This window comes from Crinia signifera, chromosome 7 (assembly GCF_055691185.1).
Source record: "Crinia signifera chromosome 7, ASM5569118v1, whole genome shotgun sequence".
NCBI lineage: Eukaryota > Metazoa > Chordata > Amphibia > Anura > Myobatrachidae > Crinia > Crinia signifera.
In genome coordinates, this window is record NC_139223.1 from 32,707,059 (window position 1) to 32,725,083 (window position 18,025).

Sequence of the window (18,025 nt, forward strand, 5' to 3'; positions counted from 1 at the left end):
GTAGAGGCTGTCCGGTCCGACATATCCTACGTGCAGCACTTGTGATGTGCACGGGACCGTGGACTGGATCGAACACACGTGCGATTGGCCCAATTTTGAAGTCTGATGCGTTGAGATCGGGTGAAATCGGGCAAATATCACATAAATGGATGAACAGTTTAAATATTCCCTGTGACACTGAGCAAATGCCCTGATCATCAGCCTCTCACAGCACAGAGTGTTTCTATATGAAGCATGGAAGTGACATCACTGAGGTCGGGGGTGAATATTTCTTTATTGGCAGAATTGTGCGAGACACTAATGAAGTAGAACCCTGGGAATAAATGTGAATTCCTGCATAAAATAGCCCCTTGCTTAGCAATTGGTGGATTAATGAGGTGAAATGTCTGAAAATCCACAGTGCTCAAAAAATACCTCTCCTTGCTGGTCCGTTCCCTTCCCCGTGGCAGATAGCTTGAATAAATGTGAATCGCCAGTTTTTTTTAAAGCGGCAATCATTTACACTTCAATCAAACTGGTTTTGCAGTGTAAATGATTGCCGCTTTAAAAAACCTGGAGATTTCTTCCTAAATCTCTCGTCCTATTACATTTCCCCCCATTATATCCCATCTCCTGTACAAGGACCAGACTCTGACTTGGGGTAAACAGCAATGTGGGAGAACACCGCTTCTTCTCCCCGGTTATCTGGGAAAGCAGCGTCTATACTCAAACCGCACAGGACAACTTCCCGTGGCCTACAGTGAAGATATCAAAAAGATAATTCATGCCATGGACCAAACTCAATGGCATTCAATCTGTTTGCCCTAAATGGGGTGAAACATATCCTAACGTGGCGTTGGAGCTAGATACTGTATTATCAGTTGACGGTGCCCTGCATGACACAATATAGGCAAATCCTGTATCTGCTGCCGCTACAGACCACATCTCTGGATGTACTGAGCGCGACCCGTCCAATACAGCTCTGCTAACCGACTCTAAGAGGTAACGTGTAGTGTCCTTCTCTGAACTGTGAACTGGAGATTAGGGCTACTGGCGACACCCCACAAAAAAAGACACTGTGCAGCCACCTCATGGGCGTGTCGGAAGAGCGGCAAAGCTGATAAATATTTTTTAAATGTTGCGTTACATCCAACTCATTGATCACTTTATAAATTGAAGATTGGAACCCAGACACCGCAGCGTACTTCACGTGTACATAATACATAAGCTGGGTGCACGCTGAGCGCTATGTCACCCGATCAGGCAGATCGGAGCGGGTTCTCCTGCAAGTGAGTATGCTGTGCGCCCCCACCCCAATAAGTGTCACCCCTAGGCACATGCCTCATGTGCCGAATGGGAAAGCTGCCACTGACCCCACCCCCTTTTGTCTCTGTCCCTCTTTTCACCTCCTAGAGGTGGACAGGCAGCAGGGGCCCCTGCTCCGGGGACATGAAGGGCAGTTTGGGGACGATACAGCTGCTAGCAGCAGAGCCCGGCATTGTGTACAGCATATTTTTGACAGTTAATAACAACAGCAGTAAGTGCATTATAAAATACTGATATAAATACACATCTACAGCAGGGGTTCTTACTCTCCAGGTCACCCGGCAGGTGCACAGGTGCACGCATTACTCACTGACATTTCCCAGGTCACACAGCAGGTGCACAGGTGCACTCATTACACACTGACACATTTCCCTGATCACCCGGCAGGTGCACAGGTGTACGCATTACTCACTGACATTTCCCAGGTCACACAGCAGGTGCACTCATTACACACTGACACATTTCCCAGGTCACCCGGCCGGTGCACAGGTGCACTCATTACTCGCTGACACATTTCCCAGGTCACCCGGCAGGTGCACAGGTGCACTCGTTACTCACTGTCACATTTCCCAGGTCACCCGGCAGGTGCACAGGTGCACTCATCACTCACTTACACATTTTAAAAGACCCACAGATGGAGCTAATTATTTCACTTGTGGTTCTGTGAGGAGACCTGCAAAACATGCACTGTGTGGGATCCTGAGGACCGAGTTTGAGAACCTGTGATCTAGAGCAAGATAACTAGAACATGCCATAAAATCATGCATACAGCAATCCATAGGCTCTGAATCCACTTACCTAAATTAATATGCATTCGGCCACATGCAAGGGAATGTTTGAGAGGGGATGGATTCGCTAGGTTGCGAACATACACAGTCTTGCGAAAAGGTCTGAATTAGGCCCAAAATGTGTACTATTTAATGTAAGGGGTGACCCCAAATCTCTGCTACCTCCGCACTATGCCCAGGCAGGGTGCTCCAGATATATGCTATTTATGACTGTGGGGAAGCAGACACTTTGACCTGCAGCAATGCCCCAGATTAGCCGGGATCCTCACATTACCCCGCAGACACATTACCATCATCCCCCCCCCCACCCCCACCCCCCACCAGACCCATCCACAAGCTCAACAGTAACATATTCATCAGACAAAAGTAGGGGGCGTTCTTTTGGGGAAAAGGGGGAACGGGGGAATGGAACAGTGCACAGGTTTGTATCAGATATATAAAAATAGCTGATTATGATGTGTCCACAAATGTTTTTAAATTTAAAGGGAAAAGGCGGCGGTTCCCTGTAATAATTAAGATGTGTGGAGGTGCACCCTAGAGAGTAAATTGAGTATTTAGGAGAAGAAAGGGCTATGCATACGCGGAGGCCTGGGTCTGACTCTAGCACATAGCATCGCGTTTGTGTCTGGGCTATGCATACGCGGAGGCCTGGGTCTGACTAGCACATAGCATCGCGTTTGTGTCTGGGTTATGCATACGCGGAGGCCTGGGTCTGACTCTAGCACATAGCACCGCGTTTGTGTCTGGGCTATGCATACGCGGAGGCCTGGGTCTGACTAGCACATAGCACCGCGTTTGTGTCTGGGCTATGCATACGCGGAGGCCTGGGTCTGACTCTAGCACATAGCATCGCGTTTGTGTCTGGGCTATGCATACGCGGAGGCCTGGGTCTGACTCTAGCACATAGCATCGCGTTTGTGTCTGGGTTATGCATACGCGGAGGCCTGGGTCTGACTCTAGCACATAGCATCGCGTTTGTGTCTGGGCTATGCATACGCGGAGGCCTGGGTCTGACTCTAGCACATAGCATCGCGTTTGTGTCTGGGCTATGCATACGCGGAGGCCTGGGTCTGACTCTAGCACATAGCATCGCGTTTGTGTCTGGGCTATGCATACGCGGAGGCCTGGGTCTGACTCTAGCACATAGCATCGCGTTTGTGTCTGGGCTATGCATACGCGGAGGCCTGGGTCTGACTCTAGCACATAGCATCGCGTTTGTGTCTGGGCTATGCATACGCGGAGGCCTGGGTCTGACTAGCACATAGCATCGCGTTTGTGTCTGGGTTATGCATACGCGGAGGCCTGGGTCTGACTCTAGCACATAGCATCGCGTTTGTGTCTGGGCTATGCATACGCGGAGGCCTGGGTCTGACTCTAGCACATAGCATCGCGTTTGTGTCTGGGCTATGCATACGCGGAGGCCTGGGTCTGACTGATCTCTAGCACATAGCATCGCGTTTGTGTCTGGGCTATGCATACACGGAGGCCTGGGTCTGACTCTAGCACATAGTACCGCGTTTGTGTCTGGGCTATGCATACGCGGAGGCCTGGGTCTGACTCTAGCACATAGCACCCCGTTTGTGTCTGGGCTATGCATACGCGGAGGCCTGGGTCTGACTCTAGCACATAGCACCCCGTTTGTGTCTGGGCTATGCATACGCGGAGGCCTGGGTCTGACTCTAGCACATAGCACCCCGTTTGTGTCTGGGCTATGCATACACGGAGGCCTGGGTCTGACTCTAGCACATAGTACCGCGTTTGTGTCTGGGCTATGCATACGCAGAGGCCTGGGTCTGACTCTAGCACATAGCACCCCGTTTGTGTCTGGGCTATGCATACGCGGAGGCCTGGGTCTGACTCTAGCACATAGCATCGTGTTTGTGTCTGGGCTATGCATACGCGGAGGCCTGGGTCTGACTAGCACATAGCACCGCGTTTGTGTCTGGGCTATGCATACGCGGAGGCCTGGGTCTGACTCTAGCACATAGCATCGCGTTTGTGTCTGGGTTATGCATACGCGGAGGCCTGGGTCTGACTGATCTCTAGCACATAGCACCACGTTTGTGTCTGGGCTATGCATACGCGGAGGCCTGGGTCTGACTCTAGCACATAGCACCGCGTTTGTGTCTGGGCTATGCATACGCGGAGGCCTGGGTCTGACTGATCTCTAGCACATAGCATCGCGTTTGTGTCTGGGCTATGCATACGCGGAGGCCTGGGTCTGACTCTAGTACATAGCATCGCGTTTGTGTCTGGGCTATGCATACGCGGAGGCCTGGGTCTGACTCTAGCACATAGCATCGCGTTTGTGTCTGGGCTATGCATACGCGGAGGCCTGGGTCTGACTCTAGCACATAGCATTGCGTTTGTGTCTGGGCTATGCATACGCGGAGGCCTGGGTCTGACTCTAGCACATAGCATCGCGTTTGTGTCTGGACTATGCATACGCGGAGGCCTGGGTCTGACTCTAGCACATAGCACCGCGTTTGTGTCTGGACTATGCATACGCGGAGGCCTGGGTCTGACTCTAGCACATAGCACCGCGTTTGTGTCTGGGCTATGCATACGCGGAGGCCTGGGTCTGACTCTAGCACATAGCATCGCGTTTGTGTCTGGGCTATGCATACGCGGAGGCCTGGGTCTGACTCTAGCACATAGCATCGCGTTTGTGTCTGGGCTATGCATACGCGGAGGCCTGGGTCTGACTCTAGCACATAGCACCCCGTTTGTGTCTGGGCTATGCATACGCGGAGGCCTGGGTCTGACTCTAGCACATAGCATCGCGTTTGTGTCTGGGCTATGCATACGCGGAGGCCTGGGTCTGACTCTAGCACATAGCACCCCGTTTGTGTCTGGGCTATGCATACGCAGAGGCCTGGGTCTGACTCTAGCACATAGCATCGCGTTTGTGTCTGGGTTATGCAGACGCGGAGGCCTGGGTCTGACTCTAGCACATAGCACCGCGTTTGTGTCTGGGCTATGCATACGCGGAGGCCTGGGTCTGACTCTAGCACATAGCATCGCGTTTGTGTCTGGGTTATGCATACGCAGAGGCCTGGGTCTGACTCTAGCACATAGCACCGCGTTTGTGTCTGGGCTATGCATACGCGGAGGATTGGGTCTGACTCTAGCACATAGCATCGCGCTTGTGTCTGGGCTATGCATACGCGGAGGCCTGGGTCTGACTCTAGCACATAGCACCGCGTTTGTGTCTGGGCTATGCATACGCGGAGGCCTGGGTCTGACTCTAGCACATAGCATCGCGTTTGTGTCTGGGTTATGCATACGCGGAGGCCTGGGTCTGACTCTAGTACATAGCATCGCGTTTGTGTCTGGGCTATGCATACGCGGAGGCCTGGGTCTGACTGATCTCTAGCACATAGCACCCCGTTTGTGTCTGGGCTATGCATACGCGGAGGCCTGGGTCTGACTGATCTCTAGCACATAGCATCGCGTTTGTGTCTGGGCTATGCATACGCGGAGGCCTGGGTCTGACTCTAGCACATAGCACCGCGTTTGTGTCTGGGTTATGCATACGCGGAGGCCTGGGTCTGACTCTAGCACATAGCACCGCGTTTGTGTCTGGGCTATGCATACGCGGAGGCCTGGGTCTGACTGATCTCTAGCACATAGCACCCCGTTTGTGTCTGGGCTATGCATACGCGGAGGCCTGGGTCTGACTGATCTCTAGCACATAGCATCGCGTTTGTGTCTGGGCTATGCATACGCGGAGGCCTGGGTCTGACTCTAGCACATAGCACCGCGTTTGTGTCTGGGCTATGCATACGTGGAGGCCTGGGTCTGACTCTAGCACATAGCATCGCGTTTGTGTCTGGGCTATGCATACGCGGAGGCCTGGGTCTGACTCTAGCACATAGCATCGCGTTTGTGCCTGGGCTATGCATACGCGGAGGCCTGGGTCTGACTCTAGCACATAGCATCGCGTTTGTGTCTGGGCTATGCATACGCGGAGGCCTGGGTCTGACTGATCTCTAGCACATAGCATCGCGTTTGTGTCTGGGCTATGCATACGCGGAGGCCTGGGTCTGACTCTAGCACATAGCATCGCGTTTGTGTCTGGGCTATGCATACGCGGAGGCCTGGGTCTGACTCTAGCACATAGCATCGCGTTTGTGTCTGGGCTATGCATACGCGGAGGCCTGGGTCTGACTCTAGCACATAGCACCCCGTTTGTGTCTGGGCTATGCATACGCGGAGGCCTGGGTCTGACTCTAGCACATAGCATCGCGTTTGTGTCTGGGCTATGCATACGCGGAGGCCTGGGTCTGACTCTAGTACATAGCACCGCGTTTGTGTCTGGGCTATGCATACGCGGAGGCCTGGGTCTGACTCTAGCACATAGCATCGCGTTTGTGTCTGGGCTATGCATACGCGGAGGCCTGGGTCTGACTCTAGCACATAGCACCGCGTTTGTGTCTGGGCTATGCATACGCGGAGGCCTGGGTCTGACTCTAGCACATAGCATTGCGTTTGTGTCTGGGCTATGCATACGCGGAGGCCTGGGTCTGACTCTAGTACATAGCACCGCGTTTGTGTCTGGGCTATGCATACGCGGAGGCCTGGGTCTGACTCTAGCACATAGCATCGCGTTTGTGTCTGTGCTATGCATACGCGGAGGCCTGGGTCTGACTGATCTCTAGCACATAGCACCGCGTTTGTGTCTGGGCTATGCATACGCGGAGGCCTGGGTCTGACTCTAGCACATAGCATCGCGTTTGTGTCTGGGCTATGCATACGCGGAGGCCTGGGTCTGACTCTAGCACATAGCATCGCGTTTGGGCAAGTGCAGATAATAATGGTGTGGCGGTATAAAATCGATGGGTGGTAAGCGTTTCCGGTTGCACATGCATGAACCCCAGCAGTGAATCAAGCTTCCGCAACAGTCCCCAAATTCAGCTACATTGTGGGGGTTATTCTGTTTCACTCGCAAAGGCACAATCACTCTCTAATGGACAAAACCCATATGCACTGCAGGTGGGGCAGATGTAACATGTGCAGAGAGAGTTAGATTTGGGTGGGGTTCGATATCTATATTGCAGTGTAAAAATAAAGCAGTCAGTATTTACCCTGCACAGAAACAATAACACACCCAGATGTAACTCTCTCTGCACATGTTACATCAGCCCCACCTGCAGTGCACATGGTTTTGTCCATTAGAGAGTGATTGTGCCTTTGCGAGTGAACTAGAATAACCCCCAGTGTGTGACTCCCCACAGATTAGACTGTAGTTTATACAGTAATACATAGATGTAATACCCTGCGCAGCCAGAACCATTATATGGACTTATATACTCACAAGCACCTTGGGTGCGACCTATAATCAGCCGGGTAGATTAGTATTTCGCAGAATATACTCTGCGCAACCACTATAGCGACGTATATACTTACAGCCAAACGGGTTGGTGCTTTTAAACGTGATCTCAATAGGAAAGTTCCATACAACACTTTTCTTTATACTTCTGTTCCTAGAAGCAATCTGAGATATTCCTTCTTCCACCCCCTGTAGAGACACGTAATAAGGGACATCTGACATTACAGCAAATATTCCAGTATTATCATAAGATAAATCTGATGAAAGAATACATTACATTCATGGCTACTTGGAGAAAACTTAGAGTTAGGCGCCATCTAGTGGTAGGATTTTGAATACCAAGCTGAAATTTACTTTGTGCTGTCCCAGTAATCTGTAAATATCTTTATTACAAGTCACTTCTGAAAATTAATTTTGCACAGAATAAAAAAAAAATATCAAATTCAAGACTGCAGAAGAACTTACAGAGGTCGGAGCCCAGTCGTGGCCATAGACGAAGCAGTACTTGCAGTACAGGTCATCGAACTCCGGAAACTTATGGACGAGAGAAGACATGAAACACATTACATGACACGCAGACTGAAGTATGCTCCATACTGTGTAGTGGCGCTAAGATCAGAAAATTTGTAGTTAGTTGCCATGCAGATCTGTAAGTGAATTGGAAATATTTCACAATCCGCTATCCTAATTCCCGCATTTTTCCCCAGTGTGCAAATGTGAGTAATGTTGCCCATACACTAGTGTGGTCAGATGTGATCGTATCTGAAGTGCTTTTTCCCCAGCACCCGATGTGCGATGTCACTCATCAAGTGCTGGAACCAGGCGTGGGGGGGGGGGGGCAGCGGGCAGTGGTTAACCAGGTGGTCGTGTTAGTCAGCAGAGCTGGCGGCAGGTGGCAGAATTTGAAAAAAATTCAAAAGACTGGGTGGCCGTCTGATTGGCTGAGAGAGCTCTCTGACCTCTGATTGGCTGAGAGAGCTCTCTGACCTCTGATTGGCTGAGAGAGCTCTCTGACCTCTGAGTGGCTGAGAGAGCTCTCTCAGCCACTCAGAGGGCAGCATAATCTTTTGAAATGCAGCATTGGGGTGCACAGTGGGGTGCAGTAAGGCGCCCGGCGGAGGTGACCCAGGGTTCGCCCGATGGTGATGCTGGGTGACGCCGTCATTCAGTGATAGATCGCACATCGTATATGTTTAAAAACTGTATGTGATCGCACATGCGATGCGATAGATATTAATGTGCAGCACATAATATCTGGAGACGCGAGATTGAACTAGCGGACCCGCATATCGCGTCGGGTGGCACATGCGATTTGTCACAGCGATTCCAAATATCGAAATCGCATCCAATATCTTACATGTGTATGGGAACCATAAGTCGGACCCTTCCACAGCTCTGCAATAGAAACAGGCTGATCAAGGCTGGAGCTGACGTCACACACCCTCCCTTAAAACATCTGGGCACGTCTGCGTTTTACTGACAGCACAAAAATCCAAAAGTCTCCAGTACCAGCAATACTTAACCCTGTGGAGGAAACGCCATCTTTCCCACCCAGGTTGGAGCAAGTACATTGGAGGGCTACAATTATACTCCCAACATCCACCCACTAAAGGACTTTATACATCTTTTTGGGCCCCAAAAAAGATTTGGACACACTCTGTAAGGGGACTACTAAATTCATTAATAAGTGCACAAATTACCGCAGCAATCAATTTTTCTGTTTATTAGTATACATATTGTACATGTTTTTTAAGCCATGAATTGTCCTTTTTAATAATGTCTATATTAAATAAATGTTATTCTTAATTCAATTGCACACTCGAGTCTAGCGCAGTGATTTTCAACCTTTTTACCTTGCGGCACACTAAATAAGATTTTAAAATTGCCAAGGCACACCATGAGATCCCCACAGGGGAAAACACATTGGCCCCCACAGGAAAAAAACAAACCTATTGCCCCCCATATAAAAAACAATCACACTGGTCCCCACAGGTAACACAAATAAAATACATTGGCCCTTTACATGAATAGAAGAGACCAGTAAATAACACTTGAACGGGTGGTGACTGTAAACTAGTTTAGGCATCTCTAGACCTGGAGGCACACTTGAGAACAGCTCAAGGCACACTAGTGTACCACGGCACAGTGGTTGAAAAACACTTGTCTAGCGCAACTACCCTGAGTTTTTTTATGTACCACAAGGGGTGAGATTCAGCGGCGCAGACCTGTTCGCTCAGCTGCAAGTATACGCTGTCTAGCGGAAAGGTCTGAATCATGCCCCTTGTGCTCAATGCCCCAACAGCACTTTTGCTGTAGTGGGTTCCCTGTAAAATTTACGTTTTCTGGGTGTGCAGACGTGCCCATGCGTTTTTCGGGTGGGTCTCTGACGTCCACGATGACCACTTCAGAGGAATCCTTAGCAGATTAGTGAAAGCGCCAGACTGGTGCTGATGGAAAATACTGTTTGATAGTTTCGTTTTTGTAAACAGATCTGCAAATGGAAAGCTACGTGTGATGCAAGCGGTGGATTTCCTATCCGTCTGGGCATCGAAGTATTATTAAACTGATCTGGAAACCCCGTGTTTGTGTGATATCTGACCCTCGAGATGTACTGTATCTAGGGGGACCCCGCTGCAGATATCAATCGCACACAGTCCCTACAGGTTTCTTTAGGGGCTACTCTGTCTGATATGCCAAGCTCTGGAATGATTCAGCCCAAGCAGCTAACGCCATCTTTATCTGGCACTAGCCACTGTAGGCAACCAACCCCAACATTTGCCAGGAGATGGATTGCCCCTCTCAGCCAGCAGCGATTGCATACCTCCCAACATGACCAATTCCAGGAGGGACACAATGCTCTGCTCCTGGACTTATCTGGTAATGTAGGATTGCCATCACCTGTGTTGAACAGGTTAATTGTTAAGAAAGGTCACCACAGGTGATGGAAATCATACATTAAGAGGGAAGTCCAGCAGCAGAGCATTGTGTCCCTCCTGGAGAGGGTTATGTTGGGAGATATGCAATAGATGGGTCCCAATTGTCACAATTTTGGGGAGACACCCCCCCCATGGGACGACGTGGTGGGTGGGGTACTTGTAAGCCCTTCTCTCACTCGCTGCTCTGCAGAGCAATGGTGTATAGATGCTATGTGCATCGGGAGAAAGGAACAGAGGACATGCTAGCAGCTGATAGAGTTCTAGGCATTTCCCTCAATGGTGAAAATGGGTCTTGTCGCATACATGGGCCATGCCCTCTAGCTGGAAGGCCACATACCGCTTATTTCTTCCCTGAGAAAGGGTTCCTAGGGTACAGTATGCCCTGTCCCCACCTTAACCTGGCTATGGATAGGAAATTATTTTGGCTGTGCTGCACAGCTAACGCAGTGTTTTTGAGAATGACATAGGGGGTTATTCAGAGCTGACCGGAACCCAGACGCTAGTTCTAGCAATTTATGCTGAACTAGGCCCATGGATCAATCCTGCTGCCTTTCCTCATGGCCAAGTCAGTGGTTAAATCGGATGGGAGTAGTGCATCCTGCAGACCGCCAGGATGACGCAGGCACAGGCTGGCAGCGGGATATTCCAATTGCATTGTTTTACTAACTATACCTGAATGAGTCAGGGCTGAATGACGCAGATTCTGGCGCAATATCATAATAATATTAATGTGTATATGCCATAAACAGGGCTGTGCAGAACTGTAACTGACACCCTATGGGGAACGTGGGAGTATGAAGCTTACAACACTATATCGTGCAATCCCCACACAAGCAGCCTGTCCCCCCATCCCCCATCTGTAAGACCCCCATAACTCCCACTAGGCCCCGGCGCAGGATCCAGGCCTCACCTCGGCGCTCTCTATCTGTCCGTTCACGCTGAGGAGGAAGACGCTGGCGGCGGAGGCCATGGGCAGCTCCGGGAGCGGACAGCACAGATAGCGATGGCTGGATGCAGTCCGGAGGCGGCGGAGACGCTGATCTCTGCCGGTTGCTAAGGGACGCGCCGGTCATAGCAACCGGCAGCTACAGGGAGCGGCCAGGACCAAGCTTCTGCGGGTCCTAAGCGCGAAGCCTTCTACACTAGTGTTGTGACTGGTAATGAAAAGAAGGATTTGCTATAGGCAGCCTGCAAGTAACATATTCATAAAGCATAATGCAATTTTATATGTGTAGTTATGTTTTATAGGTCATTTTTGGTTTATTATTGTTTTATTGTTAAATTATTTTTATTATCATCATAAATGTTATTGTTATATTTATTATTATAATCATTATATTTATTGTTATTATCATCATCATTATTATATTTATTATTATCTTTGGTACTTGTTTCCTAGCACGGCGCCCATCGCATACCGTATATAGTGGTATGCGATGTGATGCGATATTAACGTTAAATTAACAGGAGTGCTTGTACAATGAAATATCGCATTGCATCGCATGCCATCAAATGGCATGTGATGCGATGCGATTTTTAATTGTACAAGCACCCCGATGGGTGCTTACAATGTTAAATGGCCCCCCATTGTCAACGCCACCCCCACTATCAACGCCAACCCAAAGCGTGGCGAGCGCAGTAAGCCCGCAAGGGGCGGCGGTACGTGTCCTCTGACCTTTTCATACCCCCACTATCCACGTCGCCGTGGAGTTGATTTTAGATAGTGTGGCGAGCGCAGCGAGCCACCGAGCCCGAAGTGTGGCCAGGGGACGCGGAATACATGTAAAGTTATCCGCGTCCCCATCAGCACGACAGCAGGGAGTGGTTTCCCTGCCATCCACCTGGCGGTGGCTGCGGGGGAGCTGCTGAGGGCTCTGATGGAACAGGCTCTGATGCTCCCTTCTGTCACATGGCCATACCTCCCAACTTCTGTGTTGACGAAATAGCGCCCGAAAAGGGGGCGGGGTGTATGAAATGAGGGGACACAGCTTATGCTAATTAGCCGCGACCTCATTTTCATACGAGAATAGATGCGCACAGCATCTATTCTATTAGATTGGGGGGTCTCCCAACTGCCACCCCCCGCAGCGGGACAATGCCTGCTGCGGGTGGGACAGCGGGACAGGACCCGGAAATCGGGACTGTCCAGCTGTAATCATGACAGTTAGGAGGTATGACATGATTCTATCACCAGGAGCAGCTCCAATGGAGCTGCTCCATATGTACCTCGTAGCTGTGTGATTCCTGGTCTGGCCTTGCTCCAGACTTCTGGTCCCGATTGTATTTGTTTGACTTTGACACAAATTGTCTCTACTTTCCCTTCAGGTGAACCCGATGGCATACAGTAGCAGCAGTCTGCTTTTTATAAATCTCGGCGTGTCCACTTTTCCTAGTTTCTGTCATCGATATGTCGCATCTTAAGGGTGCGGAGAATACCGTGAACTGTAGTGAATCTTATATTTTTCGGGGGTCACTGATGGGAAGACCAGGGGCTCATTAATCCATTTAGTGTATGATAATCTGGTAGTAACATATAGTAGGTGTCAGTGAGACATGCAATGGTCCATGTCATAAGGGAGTATAGAGCTACTACAGATCCCCCCGGCTCCAGTGAGACTCACCACTTACCCACGCGGTCAGTCTGGCATTAAATGAGAATTAATTGGCCAGTTTAACAGTGCAGGTGAGGGTGCGTCGCAGGGGTAGCAGCACAGAGGAGGGTGTGTCGCAGGTGAAATAGTACAGACAAGGGTGCGTTGCAGGTGTAATAGTATAGACGAGGGTGCGTCACAGATGTAACATCGCAGGTGAGGGTGCGTTGCAGGGGTAGCAGCACAGAGGAGGGTGTGTCGCAGGTGTAATAGTATAGACAAGGGTGCGTTGCAGGTGTAACAGTATAGACGAGGGTGCGTCGCAGGTGTAATAGTATAGACAAGGGTGCGTCGCAGGTGTAATAGTATAGACGAGGGTGCATCACAGGTGTAACATCGCATGCGAGGGTGCATCGCAGGGGTAGCAGCACAGAGGACGGTGTGTCGCAGGTGAAATAGTACAGACAAGGGTGCGTCGCAGGTGTAATAGTATAGACAAGGGTGCGTCGCAGGTGTAACAGTATAGACAAGGGTGCGTCGCAGGTGTAACAGTATAGACGGGGGTGCATCGCAGGTGTAATAGTATAGACAGGGCTATTTTTGTGCAGGCTCCAGCAGGAACTGTGGCCCTTATTCTAGCTCACTCTTTCTGACAAAATATTTCTTAGATGGACAAAACCATGAGCACTGCAGGTGAGGCAGGTGTTACTTGTGCAGAGATAATTAGATTTGGGTGGAGTTTTACTTCTGCCTCACCTGCAGTGCACATGGTTTTGTCCATCTAAGAAACATTTTGTCAGAAAGAGTGAGCTAGAATAAGGGCCACAGTTCCTGCTAGAGCCTGCACAAAAATAGCCCTGAGTATAGACGAGGGTGCATCACAGGTGTAACATCACATGCGAGGGTGCGTCGCAGGGGTAGCAGCACAGAGGATGGTGTGTCGCAGGTGAAATAGTATAGACAAGGGTGTGTCGCAGGTGAAATAGTATAGACAAGGGTGCGTCGCAGGTGTAATAGTATAGACGAGGGTGCGTCGCAGGTGTAATAGTATAGAAAAGGGTGTGTCGCAGGTGTAATAGTATAGACAAGGGTGCGTCGCAGGTGTAATAGTATAGGCAAGGGTGCGTCGCAGGTGTAATAGTATAGACGAGGGTGCGTCGCAGGTGTAACAGTATAGACGAGGGTGCGTCGCAGGTGTAAAAGTATAGACGAGGGTGCATCACAGTTGTAACATCACATGCGAGGGTGCGTCGCAGGGGTAGCAGCACAGAGGATGGTGTGTCGCAGGTGAAATAGTATAGACAAGGGTGTGTCGCAGGTGAAATAGTATAGACAAGGGTGCGTCGCAGGTGTAATAGTATAGACGAGGGTGCGTCGCAGGTGTAATAGTATAGAAAAGGGTGTGTCGCAGGTGTAATAGTATAGACAAGGGTGCGTCGCAGGTGTAATAGTATAGACAAGGGTGTGTCGCAGGTGTAATAGTATAGACGAGGGTGCGTCGCAGGTGTAATAGTATAGACGAGGGTGCATCACAGGTGTAACAGCACAGGTGAGGTTGCGTCACAGGGGTAACCACACAGACAAGGGTGTGTCGCAGGGGTAACAGCACAGGCAAGGGTGCGTTGCAGGGGTAGCAGCACAGAGGAGGGGGCGTCGCAGGTGTAACAGTGCAGATGAGGGTTTGTCGCAGATGTAACCGCGCAGGTGAGGGTGTGTAGCAAGGGTAGCATCGCAGAGGAGGGTGTCACAGGGGTAACAGCACATGGGAGGGTGTGTAGCAAGGGTAGCATTGCAGAGGAGGGTGCGTTGCAGGTGTAACAGTGCAGGTGAGGGTGTGTCGCAGGGGTAACAGCACAGGCAAGGGTGCATTGCAGGGGAAACAGGGCCAGTGAGGGTGCGTCGCATGTATAACAGTGCAGACGAGGGTGCGTCGCAGGTGTAACAACGCAGACGAGGGTGTGTCGCAGGGAAAACAGAGTAGGCCAGGGTGCGTTGTAGGTGTAACAGTGCAGGTTTGTTGTGTGTTGCCCATGACTGGGCACTGTATGTGTGTTGCCTGTGCGTGTTGTGTGATCGCTGAAGATATGCAGTGCACATGTACACAGCGTCTCCAGTGCAGCGAGGGAGCAGGGGCTGCCCAGCTGCTTGGGGATAGCTGGGCACATCCCCAAAGGGATGAAAATGGGAATTGCTGCGCTAGGCCTCGTGCCTTTAACATGGACCGTGCCCACTTTTCTCGTGGTTCAGTCCCCTTCACAGCGCAGCGGTCCCAATTTAGCCCACACAAAAGTTGGGAGGTTTGGGTTATGTACAAAGACAATGGTCTGTGATTGTGCAGAACCAGTCCTGCATGGTCGCTCATAGTCCCCCTTTATCCCCAGGATGATCAACATGCTGTGGTGTTTGAGGGGCTGGGGCCCGTTACCAAGACCTTGCTAGGGAGTGGTTGCCCCAGTTCTGTGGCATGTCAAACCTAGGATCTGCATCGGATACAGACTACCTGGACCTGGCAGATAGTTTGACAGACAGACTGAGTAAGCTGATGGTCGATATGGAAAATACAAACAGTAGACAGTGAATCTAATCAGTGCTGCCTTAAAGTAGTGTATTTTAAGGGTAACCCCTGTATTCTAAGTGTAATCTCTTCACCCTTCACCAAAACAAATTATACTCAGAAATTGAATACATAACTTTTGAGGCACTTGTGGTTCAAAAGTGATGATTCCTCCCTCTCACAGTATTGAATTTTACCATATTGGAAAATGGAGAAGAAATGTACTGTATATAGTGAAGTTCAGTTTAATAACCTACTGTACACACAATTTCACATAAAAGTATATGATGGCTGTTCATGGATGGAATCCAATTACCCAGCCCATCAAATTACATTAAAAAAACATATGGAGCATTTAAATAACTATATCATGTATTGTACATGCATACGAAAAAGTTTCCAGGAGTAATCCTGTGAGTTTGTACTTTAAGAATTACCGGAGCATGTGGAACTGGCGTGGCAGTTCTAATAGCGCATGTGGTTTGTCCTGGGGCAAATCACCCTGACTCCCTATAATTCGGTCCTCTCCATACCAACTGTTCCGGGGCTCCACTCTGCTGACCAACACATTTCAACTCTTTCTGAGGACCTTATTCTGGTTGCGGCGGCCAAACGTACGTACGTTCCGTATCAGCTTATGTTTCCCGTACGCGGCCTTTGAGCGAAAGTCCACCCACAAAACAGCCGCATACGGACGGTCACAAACACCGACAAAGGGGAGTGGCGTACACTTGAGCGTAAGCTGCCGTACACGGACGGATCACCACTTAGACTCCGACAACTGGCATACAACAGAGCGTACGCCACCGTTTCCGTCCTTCTCTCGTCCGTCTTCCCACCGACATCTTGCGGCTATCTGAGCGTACGCCACCGTGCACGGACGGGTCTCTATTGTTTTCAATGGGAAACTCAGCATATGTCACCAATCGTGAGAGTGAGCGTACGTCCGTGCACGCTGGCATACCCTTCACATATATGAAGGTCTGCTGTAAACACAGTACTAAAAACTAATATGTTTACACACACATACTGTACATATTACATAACATTAAATAAATTCCTCCTTCTTGGATGAATGTATGCTGTATCCCAATTGGTAGGTTTGTGTTGGGGGACTCACCTCTAACCTCACAATTAGGCTGTGCTATTTAAGGGTAATGACATTGTTGCGGCTTAAGCACTCCTTACTATTTAATATGTAGGACATTGCTGTACAAATTATAGGCCTACAACTATGTTTGTAAAGCATGCATCCGCATGGCCTCACACACTATTAACAAACCAATCTATAAATTAACGTTGCACATCATGCTGGGAAGTGTAGTTACACAACACCTGGACCCACATAACTTCAATTGGATGTACTGTTATGTCAATTATTCAAGGGGTGAGGGATGGCCACACTCAAAAACTCCACCAAGGGGACCCTTGTTCCTGGAGAAGGACAGGCCACACCTCAGGGTCGACCTGCAGTGATATGTTGCAACTAATGATGATGTTGGATACACATATGTGGTTGTTGTGATTGTTTATGTGTAGAAATGTGTAGGTAAACATTAGGCACATTATTTACTTACGGCTAGTTGAGGTATCCTGCTCGCCGCTGGTTGGGTGTCCTGTGTTGGTGGTTGGGGGGGTCAGGAGCAAGGGGGATGGGATTGGAGTTGGGATAGAGGTAGTGGGTTGGAGTGGGGATTGGAAAGGTTTGGGGGTGGGTGGTGGGGAGTTGTAGGGGGGTTGGAAATGGGGTGGGGAGGGTGTGTGGGTGGGGGTAGGGGAGTGGCTGGTGGAAGGGGAGGTTGATATGGGGTGGGCACCAGCAGGCCCCAATGTCTCCTCCTCCTCCTCCTCTTCCTCCTCCCGGGCTGCCTCCTCCTCCTCTTCCTCCTCCCCGGGCTGCCTCCTCCTCCTCTTCCTCCTCCCGGGCTGCCTCCTCCTCCTCTTCCTCCTCTTCCTCCTCCCGGGCTGCCTCCTCCCGGGCTGCCTCCTCCCGGGCTTCCATGCGTGCCCTGGCTCGTGCTGAAATGTTCATGTTAATGGTATAGAAATAGAAGGTTGGGTTTCATGAAAATGGGTGAAATAAAAATTCACATTAGACATGCTCATAACATTACAAATGATCATTTCAGATATATTTAATACATTTTTCATGCTAACAAATTATGCTACACACAAAATCAGGGGGTATACATATACACCCCATATACCCCCCCATATACACCCCATATACACCCTATATACCCCCCATATACACCCCATATACCCCCATATACCCCCCATATACCCCCATATACACCCCATATACAGTACACCCAATATACACCCCATATACCCCCCACATACACCCCATATACCCCCCATATACACCCACATACTCATGCACATGTTTTAAAACTACAGAACTCATTGCTACAAAACGCATACATATTTGAAAATTATATACTTACATCGGGCAATATGGCGCCGAATGGAGCATAGCAGCTGTGGCTGCCTCCGCCGCAGGTCAGACCAGCGCCGCT

The 18,025-nt window shown here is 50.0% G+C and overlaps 1 protein-coding gene across 1 annotated transcript in view; it reads right to left on the minus strand.

The window, feature by feature from the left end:
* B9D1 (B9 domain containing 1) overlaps nucleotides 1-11,438 on the minus strand; it is a 56,679-nt gene extending 45,241 nt beyond the window's left edge. The window contains exons 1-3 of the mRNA XM_083152774.1: nucleotides 11,272-11,438; nucleotides 7,891-7,959; nucleotides 7,503-7,614 (exon numbers count right to left, since the gene is read on the minus strand). Of these exons, the coding sequence (XP_083008900.1) occupies nucleotides 7,503-7,614; nucleotides 7,891-7,959; nucleotides 11,272-11,331 (241 nt within the window). The 5' untranslated portion in view covers nucleotides 11,332-11,438. The remainder of the gene's footprint in view (nucleotides 1-7,502; nucleotides 7,615-7,890; nucleotides 7,960-11,271) is intronic.
* Nucleotides 11,439-18,025: the final 6,587 nt, after the last annotated feature.